Raw genomic sequence first — 20,083 nt, forward strand, 5'->3', positions numbered from 1 at the left:
CAAGTACCTTACTGACATCACTGACAATATTGACAATTTTTATCTAAACTGAAAACAAAATAAACACAGACAAGTCATTTAAGTCATCATGTCTCATGTATAGTCAAGTCACAAGTCTTTAAATACCAAGTTCAAATTGAGTCTCAAGTCATTAAATCCGTAGACTCGTGAAGCCTTTCCCATCAGGTCTCAACTGAAAATTTCTCTTTTTTACAGTATTCCTTCATAACCACAGCAATCATTGTGTGGATGAAACACTAGATTATGTTGAAAATCAGGCATTTTTTAAGGGGTATTATCAAATCATTATTACTAACTTTGAAAACATAACGTTTTTACATATCCCCATAACATTTCCAAACTTTTAAGACTTTGTACAATCCTTGTGGTACCACAGTCTCGTGTATGTCTCTCAGTACCCTGAGCATGTGCCTGTGCAGTATTTGTGTCTCATCCCGGAGATCACGCCCAACAGATGTCTTAATCACACACTGCTCTTTACCTCCCTCCACCAAAAACACCCCCATGTGCCCTTTGTTATTTCCAGACACTATGTCTGCCGCTATGTGTACCATGCATACACGACCACTGGTACTGGTTTTATATTAGTTAAACATTTTTAGAACGGAAATAAAGGGGGCTATGGGGCGAAAGTGATGGCTAAACAACAGTGCATTTATGTAGTCTCATGCACCCCATTCAGAGATTTGAAGAGACCATGTTTCCATCCACCCGAGCCCCCTCCTGTGTAATGATAGCTAGCACGAGCAGGAAGGAAGCAGCAGTAGACATTAGGAGAGCCAAATAGCCATGTAGTGATGGACATGTCCACTCTAGCATTGGTTCTATTAATAGTCTAGTGTGTTGTGTGTCGAATGCAACAACAAGGAAATCGTACCGATCATGAGACATGTTATCTAAAACATCACTAAGATAAATGAGACTTTACCAAAGGGAATGGAATAGGTGAGAAAACAGATGAGAGAATATGTAAGTAACTCAGAAAAATAGACTTGTGTTGAGACTCCTGCTGTGTCACTCGAACTTCACTTCTTTTATTATTTAATTTCAGATGAATAAAAAAAAAAAGGGAGATACCATAACAATACCGATAAAAATAGACTCCAACACAAGGTTTTTGTTAAAGCAATCGAGATGCTGTTAAATGTCACTGCAGCCTTCGAACAGCATGAAATCAGACCTGTATTACCTAACAGCTGGAACAATATGTCAAATTATTTATAAATCCATAGAAGCAAAAAACCCTGGAAAAACAACCTTGTATGGTGCAAGAAACAAAGAGTTGGCCAAGGTGCTTCGTCTCAAACATAAAAATCCTTTATGACCTGGGCTGGAGGAAGACAGTAAAATATGACAAATGTGTGTTATATATCAACTCACTGCCTCAATATAATACACTTGAGGTATTATCAGAGCCAAGGCTGTACTTTTCTTCTCTTTTATCTGTATTCTATATTTCTGTTATCAAACAAATGCCATGAAAAGAAAAACTATCAATTAATTGTATCTAACGGTTATTGCCTGTGTAGCCAAGCCTGATACTGCTTGTGTATTATTACCTTCAACATGGGAAATGTGTTTTTTCTAGAGATGCCACACGTACTGTCTTGATGATGTTAAAGGAATAGTTCACCCAAAATGTAAATTCAAGCGCTTTAAGGATTTCCAGCACCATATTCACGTGTACAGTTTGCTAAAATCTACAGTGCCCTGCAGTTTTAGGACATCACCTCACTTCTTTTATAAAAAATAAGGTGGACAAATGGGTTTGGGTTAACAAGAGGTAAACAAGTCGTAAAGTATGGTGGTACCTCTCAGGGTTTCTGGCTCAGTGACACTGGATGTGTCTGAAGAAAACTTTTGTATGTATTCGGGGGATCAAAATGATTTACTTCCTACACACAGATCAAAATGGATCATGGATGGGATCATTTTAAAAACAAGTTGAAGCATCAAAGGAGACATATTATGCTCATTTTCAGTTGTATTTTGGGCGACTGCTAGAATAGGTTCACATGCATTAATGTTTAAAAAACACATTGGTTTTCTCATACTGCAGCACTGTCTTCCCCCTCTGTCTGAAACACTGTTTCTAGCTCCTGTCTTTTTTTTCCTGACTGATCTGGTGCTTGTCATTGAGTTTTATGGAAATTTTACTGTATACTGTTTGTGTTTTTTGACAAATACATTGCTGGGTGTCATCTTTCAATGGATTTGTTGACAATAACAGAAATACAAAATATTGCCAACACCATTCTCAAAATATGCTGACTGGGAGTAGCGATTAGGACATGCTGCAAATTAATACGGATATCATGAATAATAATTTATACTGTGAACACAGGCCAAGTGTGAATTTAACAGTGGAGCAGTTAGACATTAAATTCCATGATATGTGCATGCTGGAGTTCAGGCTATACTCTCCCTGTGATAACGTGCCAACTGTAGACAGCCGGGTCATCCGGGCACCAATTCCAGAAATCTTTGTATCCGCACAGAGAAATCCATTCACGGGGTTCAGAGTCTAAAGACAGGCACTGTGTGTGTTCTGCCGGATCTTTAATGTTTGTGCTGACATCTGAAACGCTGCGAGCAGAGGCTCTCCTGACATTTCACATCCACTTTCTCTGAATTACACTGCTAGTTTCTTACACAAATCCTCTTCTGCAGCCTCTAAAAAACGTCAACTGTGCATCTTACGATCAACTCTGAAGAAGTATTTTAGCTAAAATCACACTTACGACAACATGAAGTGTCCGTGATGGTTTGAATGTCAATGTCACCCATGGCGATGCAGTCAAGAATTAAAAACTGAAAAGCATCTATCACATGTTGTTTACTCAACTTGCCTGGGGATCCTTTGCACAAAATATGGATTGGGATGGTGTAATGACATTTGAGTCAACAGAGGAGAGAAACCAGTAACAAGATGCCTGGAAGCTGGCCTCTAGAGAGCCAATCCAAACCAGTCAGATAGTACCATTTTCATTTTCTGGCTCTTCAAACTCACGACACAGCTAATGAATGATGACATTACCATTAGTCATGACCTCTTCAGAAAGAATGCTGGCTCAAATTATCCGTAATTCAAGCTATCTATATGATACACTCAAGACTGTTCAATTCCACAACTGGGAGTGGCTCAGGGATGCTTCAGCTCTCCATTTTCTCCAGTCTTCCTGCTGTACAATAAGCACCGTCTGCCTCTGTGCTCGCTCTCAGTGAAGGTAATAAAACTTGCAAGGCTTTATGCCTCAGTGGCACACAAAGATGTGCTCAAGGATTGACTGTGTGGGCTGATGAATAAACAGTTGTTACCTTCTTAGATGTCTGTCCATCTCTCTCTCACACACTCTCTCCCTCTCAGACAGCAACCAAAGAGAGATCTGAATACCTACACCAAGACAGAGAGGTCTGTTGAGTGCTCCTCTGCCAGCAAAATTCATCTTTTGGGGAATTATCTGAACATTTTCAAACGGCAACAGTATTCGTCTGTGTCCTCCCACACACAGGGAGGAGTCAAGATGCTGACTAGCTGGCCTGCTGGCCGGCTTTGGAGTAGAATGAGTGGCTGTGCCCTGCTGTGCTCCTCTCAGTCTGTTGTTGGTGATTGGTTGCAGGCTCATGGCTACAAAGCTGGGACAGTCACTAAGGTCACCTGGCTCTCAGAGGGAAAGGCAGCATGACCAGAATTCTCACTGCTTTTGGTCTGTTTGCCTTCACTCAGACAATACTCACACACTGAGCTGGAGAAAAAAGCACACAAAGCAAAGAAATGTGCATTGTGCTGTCCACACAGAAAAAAAAGCAAGAATATGAGTCTTCAGTCCTGCCAGCTGCATTGTGAGATGGAAAAAATAAAAGGATCATCAACATCTTTAGGATTCTTGCTCTGGGAAAAAATGGCTGAAAGTCCATTCAATATTTGCTGCTATATTTCACAAAATAAGTGAAAAATGTACTTTAAGCTGCTGGTTGTTCTAGAGGAAAAGAGTTACTATGATTCAGGCTCTGGAGACCATTAACTGTTCCAAATTTCATGGCAATTCAAAAGTTGTTACCAGCTGGTGACGCTATAGAAAATACTAACAATAACAGGAGTCATCCTCGGTGGACGACAAATGTCTGTGCAAAAAATATCATATTTCTTTTGCGGGGAATCGCTGTGGAGATCTGGTCTAGCAATGTTAGATTAGGACCAAAATGACCAACTGACAGATGTTCACTGCAATCCCAAGAGCCACAACACAAGCATGGCTAAAAGTTGGATTTTTTCACATTGGACACAAAGTGGTTTTCTTTTTATTAATCAGTTTTAAAATGTACTGCATCGGACTTTAGCACAACTAGTTTCTAATTCATATCTGAGACACATACATATCCAGGGGCTGTAATAACCTGCAGGAGTCAATTGTCTTTTCAAGAATAGGATTGGTTTTCTGCAGAGTTCTAATGTTTACCAGGGTGAGGGCGAGGATCAGCACCAGTGGGTCTGAATAATTTATGTTGCAGAGGATAATAAGCATAGAGTCTAAGAAAAAGGGAAGGGCAGTAGTGTTTTTCGTGTTTTTTGTATAAGTCATACAAACCAAACATAACACTTCAGGGATTAGAGACAAAATAGCTCGAAAGCAATTACGGTGAAAGGAATGAACTTTTGCACACTATGACGACGTTACTGTAGGAGGAACTGAACCCAGAGGCAGAAAGGATAGATGGGACTGAAAAGAAAAGATTAACATCAAAGCAATTTGTTGGATTTCTTTGATTCAGAGCATGCTTTTGACACCGACAAACACAGCAACTCGACATGTTTGTGTCTGTGAGTGCTCCAGTGTGTCACAAAATCATAGGTGCTATTACATTCATCAGGCAGAACGTTTCCCTGGCAACAATGACTTACCCTTCTCCTCCGACTTTGGTGATCTTGAGGCGAAAGTCCACAGAGTTCAGATTGGGGGGCTTCCACTTGAGGATGTCATCACACCTCCCGGCCTTGTATCTCTGCGGGGACACCCAATCCCGAGAAATGAGTAATGTGGAAGATTTGCTGGGGATGAATACATATCAAAGCTGCTTTCACGGAACAAGGGAGCAGTTGTTCATTTTTGTCAACCCATAACTCTGCAGATGGCTGAGTAATTTGCGAGCTGAGTAGAATTTTTAAGCAACAGTCACAGATAATGATCCTCATACAAATTAGGCTCCATTATGATACACTGTTGGTATCTAACTATCTAGAGCAGCAAGACATGAAAATTAATTGATCTTAATTTAAAAATTGGTCTCTGGGTATCCACAACGTCATGAAATGCAAACAAAAAAAGAGCTAATTAAAGAATTAGCTCAATAGCTCCACATTTGAAATGAAATGATTATAAATAGACGATTTAACGGAAGGAGCACAATAATAGATTTGTAAACAGATTGCAGGATGACAAATTATGATTCAACTTGATTGCAGTTTTCACATCACTACTGCGTTTGAATGTGCAGCAACATATGACACAACCACACAACACACTTTGATTATTTATGCATGCCTGACATTTCAGAGGACATGAAACAGGTCCACAGGAACATGAGAAATGTAAAGGCATGATGGGTGGAGGCGGGAACAGATGATCAGACTCCGTCACTGTCAGGTTGCCCGGTAACAGAAGTCTACTCCAAGGGAATGTGTTGAAAAGGAGACAGGATTCCTCAGGAGAACCTGCGCTGTCATAGCTCAGGACCAAATAAGGGGTTCCTGGCCCCACCCACGTGTGGCCCCATGGCAGGACTTTAAAAAAATAACTTTAAATCATGATCTGCAGAGAGAAACATACCGCTACTTGTCAGAAAATCTACTCTACTCCTCCACACAAGGCCTGGTGTCTGAGTTTGGCAAGCTGTTGGACCTGCTGAATTGCATGAAAATTTTGCAGCATGACAAGATTTCAAATGTTTTTTAGTCATTTCAGGGTCAAGCCCAGTACCAAGAATATATTCTCATGTTGTACGATTCTGCTGCCTACATTTTACATCTGATGTCAAAGTTCAGTGCCACTGCAGAATGCAATGGGCTTTGTATGCTTGAAACCATAGGAGTTGTATACTGTGTTGTCTGACCCTGTCTAAAGGCCTATATACCTATAAAATAGTCAAAGACAAGTCCTTTGGTTGAAAAACTGCCTATTTTACAGGAAACGCACATAAAACTTTAAGTCATATATGAGCTTTTTCAAAATTTGATTGGCTATACAGAGCGCCACTCATGAGCTGCAATTGGCTCAGTCTATAGAGGGAAAAAAAGAGGCTGGGTCCTTCTTTCAACAGGAAAAGTCATTGGCTATGTGGGCTGAAATAGGGCGTCAATTAAAAGCTAAGGCCGCAACCGCCATCTTGGTATCCAGATCCCAATGATATTCAAACAGAAACTTGAGTTAGGAAAATACACGATGACCATTGATGGATGCAAGACTATGTTTTGGACTAAATATTTTCCTGGATTGACTGGAGATTTGGGAGTGCACAGTTTTTGTTGAATTTTTTTTGTGGAGAGGGCCGAGTGAATTTTTTCAAAAAGGTTATCAATATATTGACGTTTATGATTCCAAAGAATTATTTCTGTCTTTGTTGAGGGACTATTTTTTACAGTGGACTGATAAATAGCTTTGTCACATGGTGAAAATAAAATCATCTGAAGCCTGATATCAGCAAAACCAAGAGCTGGTGGTGGAGTACAATGCTCCTAATATGAATGTTGCTGCAAAGAAGCTTCTCTCACACACACTCTCACACACACTCTCACACACACACACACACACACACACACACACACACACACACACACACACTACACAATCTACAACCTGGCAGCACAGATTATCTATACAATCACAATGGTATCAAGTCAGTAAATGGACTACATTTATATAGCATTTTTCTAGTCTTACTGACCGCCCAAAGAGCTTTACAACACGAGCCAGCATTCACCCACAGAAAAAAAGATCTATACAGTACAATCATCACAGTTTCAAGGTGGGCACCGAAGATTAGTAAATGGACTGCATTTAGTGTTTATAGCAGTTTTCTAGTCTAACCGACAGCTCAAAGTGCTTTACAACACAAGCCAGCATTCACCAATTCACATACACATTCAAACATCGGTGACAGAGGCTACCATGCAAAGTGCCACCTGCTCATAAGGAAAAGTAACCATTCACACACACTCACACACCTATGGCGATGCCTTTGGAAGCAATTTCGGGTTTAGTATCCACACGCAGCCCTACCCTCTGAGCGACAACTGCCCACCAATTCAGTATTCAACCAAAAATGAAATACACTCAGAATTTCTCCTTCTGTTCCTGAGTTATGGCGTCCATCTGTTGGTACGGATGGACAAGCCGAAGACATAATGGCCATCGCGGAGGCATAAGAAACATTATTTTTGACCAAGACAAGGCGATGCCCAATGTGATTTTGGTTGGAATTAAATGTACTGATTAAGTTGGGTAATAATAACCTGACTTTGCTGTCCCTGGTGTAAAGCTGATGGAATGGGAGTGTGGGGTGTCCTTCTGCTTTGTCCGCAGCGGAGCTCTCCGTGTAGGAGGCGGCCTTCGTGTGCCTTTGAAACCAGCACACTCCACAAAGGCTATTCACCGTCGTTAGCTGGAGAGCAGGAAAGGAGGGCATGTCTCTTTTGAAAGAGCTTGACTGAGTACATCTTTTCTTCTGAAAACGTGGGTGAGGAAAGGAACATTCTTCAATGCAGTTAGTTATGCTATGCTGCACAGACATCAAAATAACCTCTTGTGAAATGATTTATTCCACTTATGCAGCTCTAATGAGAAAATGAAACATACACATGCGTCTAGTGATTAGCTCCTACAGCAGTATGAATAAGAGTTTAGTTACTTTATCTCCAAATTTGGAGTCAACCCTAGCCATGCTTATTTGCATTTCTATTATCACGTCAACTTGTCCCTTGCCATGCCTGGTATGGACACTCTCCGGAGCCCAAGCGGGCTGCCGAACTAGCTGCTGGACATAAATTATGCAAATGTGTGACATGGTGACACAGCGCAATGTCACAAAGTCACGGAATTAAAGGCGGACTACTGACGAGGCGTTTCAGGAGCAGTGTTTTCTGTGGGAAAGAGGAGCTCCCGTTGGTGCGTACTTTGGGCTTTTTAACTTTCAAGACTTTTTACATGCAGGAGGATGGACCTATATAACACACTGAAGGAAAGGAAAAAAAACTAAAAAGCGTGCCTCCTTTAAAAGGCACAACTTTAAGCAGGTAGCCCTGTTGATAGGGAAATGCAAATGCCTGCCACGCTAGGCTGACGTGTCGAGTCAAACCGAGCCATCACGTGTGTGGAATCCCCTCCTAAGTGTTCTTTTGAGAGTTGAAAAAATTCTCCTACTTCTGAATGTTTCTTCCACCACAGGCAAAACAGTTTGGTTGATGTATATCTTCACTATTGTATAACATTAACAGCACTACTTTGCTACTCAATAAAAAAAACAGTCCACCCCAGAATATCCGCGACCCTGAGGATATGTTGAGGCTCGTTTCTAACTTGCATGCTCAACCCGACCGAAATATGTTTTAAATGAATCCAAGCCAGCAGAACCATAGCAACAGCACCATGAAAGCCCAATCAGACTGCAGATTATATAAATGAGCGTCCTTCAAATTCATTCCTAAATGAAAAGTGCCGCCAGTTGCACTCTCACTCTCATTACTATTGTTAGCCTTGCCAATAAAGTGACTTCACAAACAAAACAAGAGCTTCATTATTGAGGTGCAAAACAGACCTCCAAACCCGACCTTGCAGTCGGGAACACATCTCTCATCTATCAAATTCATTTTCATGTAATGATGTTGCATTGCTTATAAATTGCCTGCTGTTTCAAGTTAGAAATTTAGAGGCTGAGGGGAAGAAAAACGGAGGGAGATGCACAGTGTGAAAGCAAATGTGCGGCTGTGCTGGCTTCCTCAATTTTTTAAAAGCAGAGCATAGATGCCAGAACAAATCACTTTAATTACTTTTTAACAAATCAATTATATGAACGGTCTTCGTAAAGAACAACGCTCGGGTAAAAGATAACTCTACAACCACCGCACACTGGGGTGCAAAGTCTGATAAAACTCTTCAGCCAAAAAATTATCTATAACTCACCAAATAAAAACCTAACCCTAATTTCCAATTCTAGACCTTTGTAGGAGTTAATTTAAAATAATTATTCTGCCTCTGCTATGAATGTATACTTGCAAACACAAACACAAGTGAATAAAGAAAACCAACTTTGAACAGCTCCTCTCCTCTTCTTACTAATTAAAGACTTTTCACACTCAAAAAGCGTCTTAAAGCTGCATTTGGAGTTTTAATGAACAGTTAGCCACTTCTTAAAACTTCTATTGCTGCCCTGTTTTAAAGGATAAGTTCACCAAAAAAATTAAAATTCAGTCATTACCTACTCACCCCCATGCCGATGGAAAGTCGGCTGAAGTTTTGTAGTCCACAAAACATTTCTGGAGGCTCACAGCAAAACAGCGTTGCTGTATACTCCTAAACAACTGAGGTAGATGGGGACTTGTTATAAAACGTTAAAAAACAACAGCAATAAATTATTTAATATTATATAAAATATTTACACCCTTGACGCCAGCTCGAGCTCGTACAGCTACTTCAGACAGGGTGCCGAGCTAACGCTTTTAGTTTAGTAGCTACAGTGAAACATTCGTCTTAAAAAGGGTGTTAATAAAATCTTTTGGAATCAATTTGGGATCTTGAGGTTTTCAGAGACTTGGATTACGCTGGACGAGCTGTATGGAGCCATTTTAGGTTTCACGTTTTAAAAACAGTCCCCATCTACACAGTTGTTTTGCTGTGAAGCTCCAAAAATGTTTTGTAGACTTCACCTGAGTTTCCAACGGTATGAGGCCAAGTAGATAATGACTGAATTTGCATTTTTTGGGCGAAGTTATCCTCAAAGCATGTGAACAGAATGTTGTTGTTGTTGTGCTGCTTAACCATTAAAAATAATATTTAAAAAAAAACAAGCTGTGTTTATTTAGAAATATTGTCCCCGTCACTCGGGATAATACACACACCTCACAGTCAGGTGATGTTTCCATGCGGACTATTTCTTCTATATGAAGTTGTTCAAGTGAAAACTGTTGAGTAAGTGAGAATACAAAGTGTATTTCTGTATTCTGGGTGAACTCTTCTCCATCCTGCTCTCCATTACTTTCACTGGCAACTTTTGTCTAACTCTCTCAGCAACTTATATTTGCTTTCTCCTTACTTCTAAAATATTTTGAACTCCATCTTCTTATCTCTTGTTTAAGAGTTCTGACTATAACGAACTCTTATAAATTGTGTCAGCTTTAGAAAAAACCGACACGACATAACTACAGGCATCACCAGCAGTTCAGCTGTGCAAGCACAGCCCGGCTGACTCTGCAAGTTTTCTCTTCCCACTTCGACTAAACCTTTTTGGTGACAGAGATAAAAAACTCGAAGTAGTCCACAAAACTGCTAGCTAAGACTTTATAACTTCCACGAGCAAGTACATTTTCAAAATAGCTCAAATTGGACACAGAAAACACACCAACAACGTTCACACAAGCCTGAATGAGACATTAAGTTCCTCTAGAAACCTGGAAACTTTAGGGATACTATATTAATTAAACCATTAATGGCATCAGTTAAACACGATAAGTGTATTGTGGCTGGTAGGAACAAACTATAGCTCTTTAGCCCTTCAATGATTCTACAGCTGTAGTCTGATGGACACGGATCACAACATCCGTCCACTATTTGTTCAAACTATAGTTATCTGTTATTGTACCCTAGATTTTAGTCACATACACGGCTACATATTTCTTTTCTCGCTACAGTCTTCCTTGTAAATCCCTTCTGCACTGTGTTTACACCTTTTCAGAGGCAAGGACTTGTCCACATAAAACTGACAGCCGCACAGAGCGTGACCTCAGTAAATCCTTCTGAATACATAATCAACCTCTGTTAACATGTCTCCCCCCATTATTTGCCTGATCCTCGCTTAGATGCATATGTAACAGGGAGAGACACTCACACAGAAAGACACACGAGCTGGTATATCTGCTTGATTAATACAGCACATGTGTTTGGGGCAGAAAGTGTCACAACAGTCTACAGCCACGCTAACCGCTCTCTGATGTTCAGCAGATATAAAGATGAACATGTTGCCATGCAGATTTAGCAACTTAGCATTGCAATAAGCACACAGTGCAACTGAGGCTAGTGAGAATGTAATTAGTTTTGCATCTTTTCAACCATAAATCATTGACATAAGGGCATTTAGGGATGCAAATGTTAAATGTTCTTTAATTAATAGTTTGCTGCCTTAACAACTGATTGTCGGTTAATCATGAAAGGGGCACTATGTAGTTTTGGAGAAGAAATTTAAACTCAATTTTAATATTTCAAGTGTTAACGAGGTAATAATACAAACTCAAAAATATTTATTTTTGCAAAATTAAATAAACAAGAACACTGTTTGAAGCTAGAAAGGTGGCAGGGTCCGCCACATATAAATAAAGTAAAACAGTATGAAATTGTGTTGTCCTTTAAGGTCAGTTTGTTTATTCAGTTCATTCAGTCATGAAAGCAAAGAGAATTTATTTATTTAGTTTGTTTAGGCGTACAAAAATCAGTCAGTGAAGATCCTTCTCTTTTGATTAAAATGTCTTACCGAAGATGGTGCACCTTTAATAATGTTTAAATATGTTGGAAGTTTTCCAGTAGAAAACTGTTTGATGGCAACATTAGGAATTAAAACAACTGATCAAGTAAACATCAAGCTACTTGAATAATAAACAAAATAACAAAATAATTACTTGAGTTTTAATAGCGGAGCTCCTGTCTGTCGCTATTAAACAACTGGCCCATCAAAATCTCACCTACACTGAGAGAAGTGTATCGAAGGTCTTTTTGGAGTTTTTAAATGAAGCACTACTTGTGTGTTTATCAAATACAATTTCTCATACCAGTGTGTTTGGATTTCATTGGATTTTTATATTTGATAAACAAGTATTGTTATTTGTGACAAGATACTTTTTGATGTATTTGTGCCTCTCTCTGATTGTCTGTTCATTCATTATTAATCGGTTAAATTCTTAACAGTGAATAATTGATTAATCATTAACACCCCTAATAGCATTAGAGATGAAAAGATAAGTTGCTACATTTCAACAGATACACTTCTGCCCAAAATTTATGGCCTCAATGTTGTGTCAGTTTTTCTCCATAGTATCGAAAATGGTATCGAATATTGATAATTTTCAAAGGATTGTACTGAAGTTAGAACCTCCATAATGCAATTTTTAAGGCCATATCACCCTCGTGCTTAATCTTTGCTCCTAATTTTCTAACACTTGCAAAATGCAGTCTAGCGTAGCTAGAAATTGCCATTTACTCTGGAGTTTCTAAGATCAGCCTCCCTCTATGTATCTCTAAGTACTGTCAGAAGTGTTTTGACTTTTCTGGGAAATGAGTAATAAATAAATCATAGCTATTACACACAAACGTTTTAAGAGCAGTCTAAGAGCAATGATATGATATACAACAAACCCAGGCAAACTCTGCAACCCAGTGAGGTTCATATCAAAAGGCTGATTGTCTATTATTGTACACGTACCCACACAGATGTGGTGAATGTGGCATAATATCAGAAGCCATACATAGTAACAAAATAAAAATAAGTGTAGTTTTATTAGTTTGCTTGAAGGTATGCATCGGGATGACTCCTTTGATTAAAGTGTTTTTCTCAATCTCTCCTTTCAATAGTTTTTTTGCTCCGAGGCAGATTTATTGTTTAGATGTGCTGCCGATTATAGACTAATGGCTGGAAAAATCCAATAAGTCTGTTCCACAGAGAAAAGCTTCCCTTTTACAGCTCAGACACACTGGCCCATCTCTTTGAGGCTAGGGCTTCAGCCTGAAAGTGTAAAATGGTATCTTTTGTCTGAGAATAAACAATGTTGAGGGGACGGGGGGAGTTAAATGGTAAATCTTGAGATAAATGATCATCAGTTACCACATTCTCGGAAGAATAGCAAAGCCCCCGTAAAATGATTATACTGATTCATGAACTGGATAAAATGCACAATAACCAATGATGTGACCTCTCAGATCATCTTTCACAATATGATTCAGAACTTCATTGGGTCAACATCGATATGAATCACACCTTCTTGGATTTTTGAGTGCAGTTGAAATGATTTGAGGTAAAACAAAACAAAAAAAATGGCGTGGAGGGAACAAAAATTCTTCTTTGTATTCTTTGATAACCATCTGGAGTGCTCTCCCATAAGCAATTCAGCCATCTGTGGCAATAGTTCTGTTAAAAGTGAAAATCTTTCTCATGTTTCCGAAACAAAGAAAAATATTCCAAGGACACCATGTGTTGGGTGTGATAACACGCCCAGTGACTGCGAGCTGCTGCAGCTTCAACCTTTGTGCTAATAATAATGGACACTCAGAGCAGCAAGACCCCTGCAGAGATTAACCCCGAGACCACCCTAATCCCATTCACACAAGGAGAGATTAACACGGCACTGTTTGGTGTAGCGATTGACGAAATCAATGACTTTGGAAAACAATTGCAGTGTGAGGCAGTGTTATTGGCCCCCTCCAAACATTTAAAGTTGATAGTAGTGTTTGTGATACAGGAATTCAACCTCAAGCTGTTGCATCTGCTGTAAACTGCTGCGAATGAGCCTTCAGTAGAGGAGTTATGTGCTTTTAAAGTTAAAGCTTATCAAATATTTAGCTTAGTTTGACGCAGACATTGACCAAAGAATTTCACACCCCAGCAATGACGCCATGTTTTCTCTTCTTGTTTTGATACCAAATGTACACTCAGTATCTGTACAAACTGAGTGCACATCTAACAAAAGAGGTCTCTTTGTTGCAGAATGTGTTTATTTTCCTCAAAAACCAAAGCTGAGCTGTTTGAAATGTTTCATAACTCCAAAGTGCATTTCATTTACCAAAAGTTGATCGTTATAAAGATGCAATAACAATCTGAGTTTTCTGAGCCACTCTTTTAAATCAAACTATATTAAACGTGTAACAACAAACCTAAGAGTCCAACAGTCATGCCAGCAGTTGTATTCAGGAACAACGGAGCTTTGATCTAAATGCTAACATCAGCATGCTAACAATGACGATGCTAGCATGCTAAAGTTTAGCAGATATAATGAAAGAAATCCGTCCAAAAAATTTGGACCTGATCGTGATGCCTTATGAAAAGTGAAGAGATCTTCAAAGTGATTACATCTTTGAACAGGACATCAACGTCTGCATCAAATTTAACGGCATTCCTTCCAATTACTACAAAACTCTATTGTGAACCAGTGTTTCCCACACATAGACTTTACTTGGCCGGGCTCAGGTATATTAACGGCCACCTAAGTACATTATAGCACAGGTACACAGCTATTCTGTGGGAAACACTGTGTGAACCTCATCGTGTTGCTGTAAGAAAAGTCAGGGAGTCACTACGATCTTTCCTCTAGGGACCATGAATGTTTGTACAAAATCACAAGTCAATCGATCCAATATTTGTCAATTTCAGTCTGGACCAAAAAGGCGGACCGACTGTCTGCCGTTGTCGTCCTTCGAGTCACACTGCTCCCAAAACCATGCAATGTTTAAAATGACTTCTTGAGAAAAAGCGCAAAAAATGTCCTGTAAGTAATATATAAAGTGAGTTTTTGCTAACGTCAGCCTACCGCAAACAACACTGTCATCACTCAGGATTTAAAAGTTAAGGCCCAAGACTTACAATGCATCTATTGTGAGGTGGATGAAAAAAGTGATGAGCATCAGCAGTAACTTATCTAGGGCTGTCCCTCAGAGTCATTAGTTGAGAAGACCTGCGTTGACTGGCATCATTGTACACAGAGCAACTCATGAACAATGAAGAAAGACAATATGTAAACTTAAATGGTCTTGTCTCAAAATTACCAAAACACAAAACCAATTGGAAGTAGAGGGTCTGTCAATGATGTTGTCTACTTTTGAACTACACGCTGGTACAACCTCCCATACTGTTGTCCAGCATGACTGATACCCGTTTTCCACCAACATGGCACCAGGTCCTGATCTGAGCATTACAACCAACAAAAGAACTGGTCTGGAACCAAAAAATAGTGCCATGTCCTCCATTGATGACACATCTTTGATTGCAATGGTTCCGCTCAAAACTGGTGGAAATGCTGGCTCGCTAGAAAGCTCCAAGGTTCCTGTAATATTTAACACAACCTGTTCAAGAACCAGAGCTAATTTGATGGTAGTGTTGTCACTCAGCAGCTCAGGAAAACACTCAGTCAGTATATATTGGCTAATACCTCCATTCCAATTTAGGAAAATTAAACTAATTAAACATTTCTTGCTAGCAGAGGGAAAATACGCAATTTCACATGGAGAACATCAAGTCTTCATTCTGGGAGGTGGCGGTAAGCGCTCCCCCACAACTCGACATAGCTGATAGCTCTCAGTGCTCGGCATCCTCAACAAATAATAGCTTATTTACATCGGCTGGCCTGTGAGGGACATTTCAAACAGGAGCCACAGTGTCAGTCAATAAACCAATGACAAGCTTAAGGTCAAAAAAGTGAATGAATTTAAAAAGGTGCATTAGTTCAGTTGACTATACAATGTCAAACTGTTTTTTATATTCAAGATGAGCCGAATGACATTAAACGTGATATTTGGCTTTTCAAATATTTTATTTCAAGTAAATCATTTCTCAAATAAAAGAGAGCAAGTTTAATTGAATGAGTGTCAAGTAGCAGCAAAGCTCATTGTCCCCTTTTCTGCCTCGAGTCAATGTCCTTAATTCTCCCTTGTAAATATTTAATAATCTCTACAGATACACACAGAGTTGGAAGAGAACTCGTCAAGGACGACTTTGGTCTCTTGCCATCATTTCTTAAGAGTCTCATAAAATGGCGATGCTGAGGGCTATGAAGGACGATAAAGCAGTAACAGACATTTTCAAAGAGACCTACTGACAGCAGGGGTTAGTCATTCCTATTTGCATTGAGTTATTACTGCGTTTGTTTTGTGTCCGTCACCTTGCCATCACCAGGCCTGTGGTTGTTAAGGGTTGCTGTTACACTTTAAACTCGTCTCTGCTGCTGTATTTAAGCTCATGCAGAGCTTGTTGTGATGAAATTCGAGGTCACTGTCACACCGTTGTTCTCATTAGCCGGGTAAGGTTAGATGCATGTGATATAATCCAATTTAAGTAATTAGTGTTGGTTTATTACAAACCTCTGCTGGTTTGTGTTATAATGTGTCTGTAATGCTTTGGACTTTCTCTCCGTTCATGGCAGATTCACAGAACCAAACCCTCATAAGCAAGCTGTTTAATTGTGTAATGAAAATGCTGCAATAGGAAATTTAAGCCAGACAGTGTTGCATAATATTTTCTTTTGTACTTTCACATCAGATGGCCGACTATTTACATCATTATTTAGTCGCATTAGACGTGTCAGCTTTTATGACCTGGTCCATTTGTTTGAGCGCCTGTGCAGACAGGAACCAGCTGCTGAACTTCAAGAGTTTGGAGGGATTTCCTCCTCTCAGATCCATGACAAATAAATTCAATTTGATCACAGATTCACAATTCAGACTGAACAGGGACAGTTTAAAAGCTGGGGTTGTTAAGGTTGTAGAAGCTAGCCTCTGACAAGCTAGCATGTTAGCATTGGGAAATTTTGGCTGCACTTTCTCTTCCACTTGCGAGTAGCTCGCTAATACCTTTGGCAACATATCTGTCTAGCCTTGTGGAAGACTCTGGTTATTGGCAATAAATGCAAAGCTCTGGGTGTGTGCAGGTATTTAGGTAGGTAGACTGACAGGTAGCCTGTCCAATCTTTTCATATGGGCCGATGAGACGAATGGATGGGCTTATTAGACACCTGCAACAGTTACAGTTGCTGGATTTATTTATTTTGTTTGTAAGAGCATTTGATTTATTGAATGGTAAAAGATTTTCTACAAATAAAACAGGAAAATAGAATCTAGAACAGCACTCAGTAGAGCGCATACCTCCTCCAAGGCCAAACAGTCCCCATTAATTCAATCAAGCCTAATCCAATGTCAAACAAAACTGCAGCCTGATTTTTTTTTACATCAAGATCCATGTGTTACTCCCTGAGAAATTAACGAAAATGTCAAAAAAAAAAGCTACATCTCGCAATGTTAAAGAAAGTGAGAAAAAAATCCTAGATCTGTCCCTTTATCCAGGTTCACACAGAGGTGAATAAGTAGTATTCTGGGCTGAGACCCATCCTCCATCCAACTATTTGGAAATCCGTTCCTCCTTGGTGGAGGTAATAACTTATCAACCCTGGCTCTAAAGGGACACATGGTAAATCTCTGTCAATGGTGGTCAATTCTAATATGAGCTGCAGATCATTCACAGCCTTGCAGGGTTGTGAAAGGACTTTCAGTTCAATCACCAGAAATTTAAAAAGGGAGGTGAAAACGGTACAAAAACAGAGGTGTCTGAGCGCAGACCCGTCCACACAATCAGATTTCTTATTGACAGAACATTTGCACACTGATTCTATTCCTGCTTGTTGACCAGCGTTCATTTCAAAACCGTAAAAAACACCTGCCAAAACAAATGACAAACCCTGGTTAACACTGTATTCCTAATCCATGACCTGGATGCGGACGATGCTGTTGCAATTTCCTCTGCCGGTTCGATAAATGCCACATCCAGAGGGCCACAATGCTTTCAACACCTTTCTCTGTTGCTCATGATCCATCAGATTCACTGAGGCTACAAAGGGAAAGACGACCAGAAATCAATGGCTGGCTGCATCAAAAGCAGCAACCCCAGTGCTGTAAATCCAAAAGCATTCAGTAGAAAACTCTTGCATAATTTGCAGCTAAAAAATAAACCACTGATCATACCCTATTTTTTACGTAATTAATTTCTCTTCCTACAAACATACTGTACAATATTATTCCCCCTACGGTTTGCTAAATTAGAACTGTGAAAATAAGAAAATGAAATCTAATTAACATCCCCCAGAGAGAATAACAGTACACAAGCATTTTTCTGCAAATAAAAAAAACAAAACAAATATAAGACAAGCATCACGGGGAAAGATTACATGGAACAAGAAACAAAACAGAGCGGTAGGAATTGCAAGCACCTGCAAAACTGAGATGTCTATGTTGGGTTATTGATCAAGACAGTGACGCCCCGGAGAGACGTCTGGATGCAGATCACCTCTGATAATGTTGGGGTAGAGAGAGAGACAGAGAGAGTGCAGCTGTGTAAACCTGCTGCCTCCTCCAAATTTCATTGCCGGCTCTCCAGACCGCTAATGCTACATGATGGCTACAGCCACAGTTACACAGTGAATGATAATTACTTCACAAATCACACAAAAGAGTAAAAACGGAAAATGCTCAACAGCCAGAGGGAGAAACACAAGGACTGTGACATTTGGATGAACCAGAATAACAGAGATTTAAAGTGTTATTTTGCTTTAAAACAACACATCCTGCATGCTAATGTGACATCTGTTCACTTTGTATCCAATCCATTAAATAGTCCTGGTGATATGCGTTACATTTGAGGTGAAGCATTAACTTGTTCATAAAAGCATGACATTTGGTACAGTCTGGAGCCCTGAACACTTTCAGAAAATGGAGCCATTACAAAAACGCCTCGTGGCGTCCATTTTACTTTCCACTATAACTGAATTATGTATTTTACATCATATCTCCTGGACCAAACATAACGACACAGAACAGGTGATGCCTGTCTCTATGTTTTGATGGTCATGGACTACAATGATAATATATACGACATCATTAAATGTTCAGGTAAGAGTTAATGGTAAATTCTGTGATGTTGTGAGAAGGAAATCACAGTATCTGAGAACATAGGCTACTTTACTTTATAATATCATTTCTGTTGCATGGAGATTATGTCGAGTCAATTTATTCATTAACTCAACACAGTGACCATCATCCCATCAGATGGTCTCTAGTTTCTCTCTAAAACTGTCACTGAATTCATCATTAACTATTCACCTGCTGCCCGTTGCACTAGCAATGCGCAAGGTCTGTCTTCTTAGACTATAAAGTCGACATTAAAAGATTTGTTGAAACAAGTTAGTTTGATACTGAAACTATCTTGTTGTTTGGCTGTACCGCAGAGACGTAAGGTACATCCTAGCTACTCTGGTGCCATGTCCAAACTAACCAAAATATTGTCTCGGAAAAGGAGGTTTTCACTTCCTGTGGCTAATCAGTGAAATGGCCAAAAATTAATCAACAACAAACACCTTTATAAATTAGTAGCTAGTTGTTAATTAGAAAGTTATCTAACCCTATATATTTGCTTTTCAACACTATAATGTTAGTGTCTAATGTCAAATTTAGATGCAATACAGGCGGTGACATTTGTTTGTCCTCTTCCTCCAAGTTTACGTATCTTTCAAAATGATGCGTCATGCCAACCTATATTTTGCGGAGGACTTCACGACTACTGAGGGGAAGGTGTACGATTTAAGTGGCATTAAGTCTCATACCGCCAGAAGCATATTATGCAACTTGTGTTTGGTTGACGTCATGTGTAATCGCTATTAGAGCCCCATAAATTTTAATCTCACTATATTGATCCAAATGGCCGCATCTCTTCAGATTTATGTGTTGGTCGAGCAGGTCAGGCGTCCTAGGTGTTTTCCTGCTGTGCTTCTTTATGTTATTCTGATGTAAATCAACAAAATCAATGTTAATTAAATGAATTATTTACAACTATGCAAAACATAGCATCCATATGGTTCTCATTAAAGGGAGATTTTCTTAGAAATCTATCTCATGACTAAAATTCCGCCTGCTTATTTCCTCCCATGGAAATTAGCTCCACTAAAAGGGATTTATCAATCTTGGTTATCATCACTGATACTGGAGGAGAAACTGGGAGAAATGATTAACTAATAAAGAGCTTACAACCTTAACATTTACATTTATTTAGTGTG

The 20,083-nt window shown here is 39.5% G+C and overlaps 1 protein-coding gene across 1 annotated transcript in view; it reads right to left on the minus strand.

Annotated features, from left to right (window-relative positions):
• Window positions 1-20,083, minus strand: part of rngtt (RNA guanylyltransferase and 5'-phosphatase) — a 101,981-nt gene that overhangs the window by 12,723 nt on the left and 69,175 nt on the right. Inside the window, exon 13 of the mRNA XM_073493477.1 lies at window positions 4,925-5,025. Coding sequence (XP_073349578.1) covers window positions 4,925-5,025 — 101 coding nt within the window. The remainder of the gene's footprint in view (window positions 1-4,924; window positions 5,026-20,083) is intronic.

The sequence above is a fragment of the Pagrus major genome, chromosome 22, assembly GCF_040436345.1.
Source record: "Pagrus major chromosome 22, Pma_NU_1.0".
NCBI lineage: Eukaryota > Metazoa > Chordata > Actinopteri > Spariformes > Sparidae > Pagrus > Pagrus major.